The sequence below is a fragment of the Saccoglossus kowalevskii genome, chromosome 13 (genome assembly GCF_978046115.1).
Source record: "Saccoglossus kowalevskii chromosome 13, keSacKowa6.1, whole genome shotgun sequence".
Classification (NCBI taxonomy): domain Eukaryota; kingdom Metazoa; phylum Hemichordata; class Enteropneusta; family Harrimaniidae; genus Saccoglossus; species Saccoglossus kowalevskii.
In genome coordinates this window covers 17814044-17822898 of record NC_140653.1, presented here as the reverse complement: position 1 = coordinate 17822898, position 8855 = coordinate 17814044, and the positions used below count along the sequence as shown (strand labels likewise).

At 33.3% G+C, this 8855-nt stretch overlaps 1 protein-coding gene across 3 annotated transcripts in view; it reads right to left on the bottom strand.

Annotated features, from left to right (window-relative positions):
* Positions 1 to 8855, bottom strand: part of LOC100371826 (protein mono-ADP-ribosyltransferase PARP14-like) — a 61206-nt gene that overhangs the window by 1908 nt on the left and 50443 nt on the right. For all 3 annotated transcript variants that reach the window (XM_085506996.1, XM_085506998.1, XM_085506997.1), the window contains 5 exons: positions 6086 to 6179; positions 5731 to 5878; positions 5383 to 5603; positions 1650 to 1881; positions 1218 to 1315 (listed from right to left, as the gene is read on the bottom strand). In XM_085506996.1, coding sequence (XP_085363122.1) covers positions 1218 to 1315; positions 1650 to 1881; positions 5383 to 5603; positions 5731 to 5878; positions 6086 to 6179 — 793 coding nt within the window. The remainder of the gene's footprint in view (positions 1 to 1217; positions 1316 to 1649; positions 1882 to 5382; positions 5604 to 5730; positions 5879 to 6085; positions 6180 to 8855) is intronic.

Sequence of the window (8855 nt, the reverse complement as noted above, 5' to 3'; positions counted from 1 at the left end):
CTGTGTTAGAATATAATGATGTACAATGTATTTAATATCTAAAGCAGGTGCCTTTCAGCCAGTCTCCAATCTCATTAAAATCAGATCTTATTGGGCTTTTTTTTCTTTCTTTTTTTATTCTTTTAAATGTTCATTTTTTTTATTAGCTTCGCTGTTGACAAAGTCAAGCGGAGCTTATAGTATTACTGATTGTTCGTCGTCGTCGCCATCGTCACCGTTGTCAACTTTACATTTTTGACTTCTTCTTAAAAACCACAAACTGTATAGCTGTGAAACTTTCTAGGAAGGTACCTTGGGTGCTTCTCTCTCAGATTTGTTCATTTTGTGTGGATATGTTCAATTGTCCTATTTATAGCGAATAATTTTGACATTTTTGGTCAAAAATGCTATTTTCGACTTCTTCTGCAAATACCCAAAGATGTGAACAACTTCCATAAAAAAACTTGTTCACAAGATTTCAACTAGCCAGATTAGTCAACCAATCAGAGAAGGCCTTGCATACGGTGATTATTTCATTTGTGCACAAACGTAATAGTCCTGGCATGAAAATGGTTGTGTCCAGCAGCATTCACTGTTGACAATATCCAGGGACAATTATAGTAGAGCTGTGAACTTTTTTTTTGTTGACAGATCATTTTAAATTTGAATGTGAATCCACATTTTTTATTCAAAGGTGACAATTGGCAACTATTAATTATGTTTATCGAAATTTTATTCACAGATTAAGGCAATTACAGTGTTATAACAATTTGGCAACCGGTCACTGGTAGCATAGTGGTTGTCGCATCATACTTGTGATCGGTAGAACTTAGGCTGAACATCAAAAGGGTCGACCCTTACCCTGGGTGAGTGTGCCACAAGCTCAATGGGAAGGCCAATTCCACTGGCCGAGATTCATTCACTAACGAATGCGACTTTGGGGGAACCTTGGTTAAGGTCCGCAGGTGCCTGTGTTGGCCGAGCCTGGTTGACGCCAGAATAGGGCATTAAAATTGCCGTTTGATAGGGATGATCACACAGCCCTGTCATGTAGTCCCAAATAGGAAATGACTTCTGTGGCAAAATGCACTATGTGTCAGCACTTGCAATTTGCACTTACGAAAAAAAAACATTCAATGTCCGGAACTGTCACCTGGCATAAAAAATATTTGAAAAAAAAAACAATTTGGCAAATGATTTCCTATATTCAGCATAAAACAAAGCAGATATGAACATACCATGTGCCCGTCCACTGAAACTTCTATTAAATCCTTTTTCATTAATATTGACAAGTGATGCCTCTCCAGTACCATGAAATAAATCCATTTCATTAGCTCTGAAAGTAACAAAATATTCAGTTAGTTTATTTACTTTATTTGTGCAGATGTCTTTTTGTGCATCTTTGTGATTCCTCAAATGGAACACAAAGATATTAGAAAAAAAAGCTTGGTAACCAATGTTAATTAAATATGAAGAAAACCACATGATTATAACCACAGTAATTTATTCAAAACAAATGACTGTTGTGAACAGTGTTTATATTTCGCAGATATTGAGACGATTATGGTTGTTGGCACATTTGTATGTACCTGCAATGTTTTTAGTACAGTACTTGATAGAAAACATATATCATCATGTGCAATTTAATTATCTGTCTACATATTTCTTACCCTAAACGCTGATTCTGTTGTTCCATTTTATCTTTCTGTGCACTGTACTGTTGCCATAGGTGGGGATTCTGGATACGTTCAATGGAGTAAATCTGATTTGAACTTCCAAACAATGACTGTACTTTCTGATATTCAGAACTACCTGCTATCAGTGCAACACGATGACATGACTTTGGGCGGCCATTCGCATCAAGAGGTTGTTGAACCCAATGACTGGGTGTCTGATTAGCAGCTGAAATGTACATGTAATACATTAGTGTCTCCTACTATATTGCATCAACTACATACAATACATTAGTATCAGTGTTTTGAATATACATATTTTTTGAGCAAATATATATCAGCCGACCGGCTTTAAAATGTTTAATAACACCATATCCAGATTTGTTGCCATGGTTGGTCAAGGATTTTTAGCACTAAAATGGCCGCCATTAGAGCTTCTTTAATTGAATCATGAAACAAATGCATGTGCTTATGCAGGATGTGATGTGTATGTGAAGTGAAATTAGCCCAGGCATGTTTGAGATACATATGCAAATGAACGCACGCACGCATGCATGCATGCACGCACGCACGCACTTACAAGTCCCAGTTTTCAGACTACATACAAACAGAGACTACTGTAAAATCTGTATTAGAAGCCGCGGCTTCTACTAAAATGGTACAATGCAACAGGAGAGATGCGGCTTCTATTAGAGCATCTACACATATGAGAAATGATGGATTTTTGGTTCTTAATTGTACAAAAAGATTGGGTGCGACTTCTATTCGGGATGCGGCTTACAGATTTTATGGTAATTATGATATTACAGACAATTTTTCGCCATGCATGTGCTGATATATTTGAATACACATTGAAAGTGAATCAGACAAAGAAATTCCATGTTTTCTACTTTTAACAGGCAGGGAATTGGCTGACCTACTATCTGAACAGGATTCTTACCAGACTAATAACCCTATGACACATCTTAGAAATCATTGACTTTAAACTAGATTGTGAGACTACTGTATCAAAGTTGTGGCTTTTTCATGTATTAGGCCAGACTTTTATTATCCCTTGTTTCGCGAACCGGCCGAATGAACAGGAGCCTTAAATGAAATAAAAATAAAATTCTTTTTCAGCGTAATTTCTCGCGCCGGCAAAAAATTGCAAAAAATATATATTATTTTTATCTTTATTTTTGTTACCGTCCATCGCATACTAAGTCCAAGTTGCATTTTTGTGGGAGTATCATGATCAAAGTACCAAAGTCTCGCGCAGATGAGAAACAAGGTTATACATGGAATAAACATTTTTTTCATTTCTTCTCTTCGATCAATGATCTCACTTACAATTCTTTGAGAATCACACAAATCTAATGGGAAAAAAAGAATTTAATTTTTTTTTTTTCCGCCCTCCTCAAAAAAAATTGCCATATAAAAACTCAAGAAACAAGGAATAAAAAAAAGTCTGGCCTAACACAATGCAAATGTTAGTCAGTTGAAGACATATTTTTAGGAGGGTGGGGGCAGCCCTAGTGTCAGCTGCTTCTCACAACAGAAACGGGGATATTATTGAATATGTGATTATAATGTCTACTGTAAAATAGGTTCTACAATTAATGTAATTTAGCAGTCTGTTGTAATGTAATGATTAGTAACATAATGATACTGGCTATAACATTTTTCCTCGCACAATCATCGTTTTGGGTGATACACGGTGATACACTTTCTGACTTCCGAAAGACAGGCATATTGCTGTTGCCAATTTAAGTCCTGGGATGTGTGACCTTTAAGCTGCCTTTTGGCCAGTCAATATGAAGCAAACCATCAATCAGTAATTTATACAGTCTTACAATCACAATGGTAAGTGTTTTTAGGTACTGACAGGATTCAAGATGGCTTCCCTTACTTATTTATTTATTTATTAACACACAACATCCCCCGGAGGGGATGAAAAGGGTTACAAATCAGATATTAGTAAAAGAAAAATAACCACATAAAAAGAAAGGGAACAAAAAGGCATAAAAAAAAAAGATAATAATTTGAATACAAGGAATGTATTACTGGCTTAGTTTATGTAGGTGCTGCTGTCTTGTATTAAAACAGTTTTTTAAATATTGCGCTAAAGGAATAGACATTTTCTCGTCACTTAGTAATGATATGAATTTATTTTCATTACTAAATTTGTCAAAATTTGGTATACGTTTATTAGCTACAATGTAAAGTTTTAATCTTATTTCATTGTAATGAGGACAATTTGTGACAAAATGTTGTTCATCTTCAACATGGTCATTGTCGCACATATTGCAGACTCTGTCTTTAAAATCCAATCCTGTATGCCGGCCTGTTTCAATTTTCAGACAATGGTTGCCAAGTCTAAATTTTGTTAAGGATTTGCGAAGTTCACTGTTTTTCATAATTGTTAAGTAGTTTTCTTGTTCTATTTTGGTTTTAAAAAGTTTGTAGGTTCTTAGTTTATTTTTAGAATTTGATTTTATTCTATTGTCATTATTTATTTCATTTTTCCACTCAGTTGTAAACTCTTCTTTTAATTTCTCATCAATTGTTTTTAATTTTGATAATGAGATAATATTTGTTTCATTTAAAAGATAAGAATGGTTAATATTTTTTAATATCAGATCTAGTTTTTTAAACCATTTACTTTTAATAATTTTATTGACATAGTATGCTTCTTGAAGTAGAGTATTTGTGGAATTTGCAATACGATTGGCATATTTTATCATTTGTTTCTTAATAAAAGAGTCAAGAGGTAATTTTCCCAATTCACTATATATTGCCATGATTGGTGTATTTTTTGAGATACCAAGAATGTACCGATAGTATGTAAGCTGAACATCCTCTACAATTGATTTTGTAGAGCTTTCTTCTCCCCAAATGTCACTCCCATACACAATAACTGGTCTGATAAGTTTATCAAATAGTGACAGTAGTATGGACATGTCCAGATTACCAGATCCAATTTTGGTCTTTAATGAGAATAAGGCTTTTATTCCTTTTCTTTTTAGGTTTTTCATTGCATCTTTAAATTTACCATTTGGACTCATAGTTAAGCCAAGATAATTGAAATCTTTAACTATATTGATTTCTTTTCCTTCATAAAAGAATATTTCCTTGTTAAGGAGTCTGTTACACTTATTGAATATCATTATTTTTGTTTTATCTGTGTTGACAGACAACTGCCATTTTGATGTGTAGGCTGATAGTTTATCCAAACAGTTTTGTAATCCCCTTTTGGATTTTGAAAGAATCACAATATCATCTGCATAAAGAAGGCAATTAATGGGTGTGTTGTGTAACAGTGTAGGGTCACAATGATCATTATCAAAAATATCAGGCAGGTCATTAATAAATAAATTAAACAGACTTGGGCTAAGGTTGCATCCTTGTTTTACTCCGATATTTGAACAAAATGATTCTGTTAAACCATTTCTTGTTTTTACCTTATATTTCACATCACCATACATATCTTTTATAATTTTGTACATATTACCGTTTACACCATTTTTCAACAATTTATAAAAAAGACCTTCATGCCAAACACTATCAAAGGCTTTTTTGAGGTCTACAAAGCAGGCATAAATTTTATTTGATGTTTTCAATTTATTTTTATCATTTGCCTGATGGATGATCTCCTTGTCCTGATGGAGGTAGTCATAGTCATATTATAAATTATCCACATTTATTGAATTACCACATGTACCCCAGCTGACTGTATACTTGACACACATACCTTTCAATTCTAAGTCTTCTCGTACAACTTTATTCCTAGCACCAGTAGTTAATATAATTTCCTCCTCGGTGTTGAAATCAATCTGACAAGACTGTTTATGTCCATTATCATTAAGCTCATAGCTGACGCTTGGGAGATTTTTTTGATGGGCGTCCTCTATCAACATGTTTGTGATTGGATCAAAGGCAACCATTTGTTTGCATTTACCATCATACCAACACCTAGACAGAAAAATAAAATATAAATCTCCTTAAATGTGAAATTTACAACAGTAACGGAGCAGGGAATGTGATAAGTTAATGTAAAGCAGCCCACTAAATTCTTATGATAAAACGTGACATCGCTTACCACTGTACCCGATTTTGATATAATTCAGCTTTCTTCTCTTGAACCTGCTCATCTTTTTTTATATTTAAAAAATCAGTTATGTCCGAAAATACATTCATGACCTCATTAGGGGAACCTTCTAAAATCAGACTGTCACTATTTCTTGGACCTGAAAGATTATAAAAGGATTTGTCACAAATTAACTAACACAAAGAAGTCATTTGTCATTTTCGTTTGAATATTGTGTAAACAAAGAATACATGTTAAATGCATTGTATACATCACAAATGATCCATATCAAAGATGATATAATGAATATGACACTTAATATGAAACAGATAACTAATACAGTGTACGAATATGCACCACTTATTACCTTTCTTGACTGTGACGTCTTGTGACAATCCTATGCTCATCAGCAGATCATGTTCCTCAGTGCTCAAGGTTCTCAAAATTGGGGAACTTATTGTCTACATGGAATTAAAGAAAATATATTTTATAAAACAAATACATATGTGTAGACAGATTAATGAATTGTATTATCACTTACACTATATCTGTTTATCTACCAGTCTATCTATCTCAGCTATATCATCATCACTTGCCCTGTTGGATATCTGTTTATCTACCAGTCTATCTATCTTATCTATATCATTATCACTTACCCTGTTGGATATCTGTTTATCTACCAGTCTATCTATCTTATCTATATCATTATCACTTACCCTGTTGGATATCTGTTTATCTACCAGTCTATCTATCTCATCTATATCATTATCACTTACACTGTTGAATATCTGTTTATCTACCAGTCTATCTATCTTATCTATATCATTGTCACTTACCCTGTTGGATATCTGTTTATCTACCAGTCTATCTATCTCAGCTATATCATTATCACTTACCCTGTTGGATATCTGTTTATCTACCAGTCTATCTATCTCATCTATATCATTATCACTTACTCTGTTGGATATCTGTTTATCTACCAGTCTATCTATCTTATCTATTTCATTATCACTTACCCTGTTGGATATCTGTTTATCTACCAGTTTATCTATCTCATCTATATCATTATCACTTACACTGTTGGATATATGTTTATCTTATCTATATCATTATCACTTACCCTGTTGGATATCTGTTTATCTACCAGTCTATCTATCTCATCTATATCATCATCACTTGCCCTGTTGGATATCTGTTTATCTACCAGTCTATCTATCTGATCTATATCATCATCACTTGCCCTGTTGGATATCTGTTTATCTACCAGTCTATCTATCTTATCTATATCATTATCACTTACACTGTTGAATATCTGTTTATCTACCAGTCTATCTATCTTATCTATATCATTGTAACTTACCCTGTTGGATATCTGTTTATCTACCAGTCGAACTATCTCATCTATATCATCATCACTTACCCTGTTGGATATCTGTTTATCTACCATTCTATCTATCTGATATATATCATTATCACTTAATTTCCCAGTTGAATATCTGTTTATCTACCAGTCTATCTATCTCATCTATATCATTATCACTTACACTGTTGAATATCTGTTTATCTACCAGTCTATCTATCTTATCTATATCATTGTCACTTACCCTGTTGGATATCTGTTTATCTACCAGTCTATCTATCTTATCTATATCATTATCACTTACCCTGTTGGATATCTGTTTATCTACCAGTCTATCTATCTTATCTATATCATTATCACTTACCCTGTTGGATATCTGTTTATCTACCAGTCTATCTATCTCATCTATATCATTATCACTTACACTGTTGAATATCTGTTTATCTACCAGTCTATCTATCTTATCTATATCATTGTCACTTACCCTGTTGGATATCTGTTTATCTACCAGTCTATCTATCTCAGCTATATCATTATCACTTACCCTGTTGGATATCTGTTTATCTACCAGTCTATCTATCTCATCTATATCATTATCACTTACCCTGTTGGATATCTGTTTATCTACCAGTCTATCTATCTCCTCTATATCATTATCACTTACCCTGTTGAATATCTGTTTGTCTATCTATCTATCAGTCTATCTATCTCATCTATATCATTATCACTTACATTGTTGGATATCTGTTTATCTTATCTATATCATTATCACTTACCCTGTTGGATATCTGTTTATCTACCAGTCTATCTATCTCATCTATATCAACATCACTTGCCCTGTTGGATATCTGTTTATCTACCAGTCTATCTATCACATCTATATCAACATCACTTGCCCTGTTGGATATCTGTTTATCTACCAGTCTATCTATCTGATCTATATCATCATCACTTGCCCTGTTGGATATCTGTTTATCTACCAGTCTATCTATCTCATCTATATCATTATAACTTACACTGTTGGATATCTGTTTATCTACCAGTCTATCTATCTTATCTATATCATTATCACTTACACTGTTGAATATCTGTTTATCTACCAGTCTATCTATCTTATCTATATCATTGTAACTTACCCTGTTGGATATCTGTTTATCTACCAGTCGAACTATCTCATCTATATCATCATCACTTACCCTGTTGGATATCTGTTTATCTACAATTCTATCTATCTGATATATATCATTATCACTTAATTTCCCAGTTGAATATCTGTTTATCTACCAGTCTATCTATCTCATCTATATCATTATCACTTACACTGTTGAATATCTGTTTATCTACCAGTCTATCTATCTTATCTATATCATTGTCACTTACCCTGTTGGATATCTGTTTATCTACCAGTCTATCTATCTTATCTATATCATTATCACTTACCCTGTTGGATATCTGTTTATCTACCAGTCTATCTATCTTATCTATATCATTATCACTTACCCTGTTGAATATCTGTTTGTCTATCTATCTATCAGTCTATCTATCTCATCTATATCATTATCACTTACATTGTTGGATATCTGTTTATCTTATCTATATCATTATCACTTACCCTGTTGGATATCTGTTTATCTACCAGTCTATCTATCTCATCTATATCAACATCACTTGCCCTGTTGGATATCTGTTTATCTACCAGTCTATCTATCACATCTATATCAACATCACTTGCCCTGTTGGATATCTGTTTATCTACCAGTCTATCTATCTGATCTAT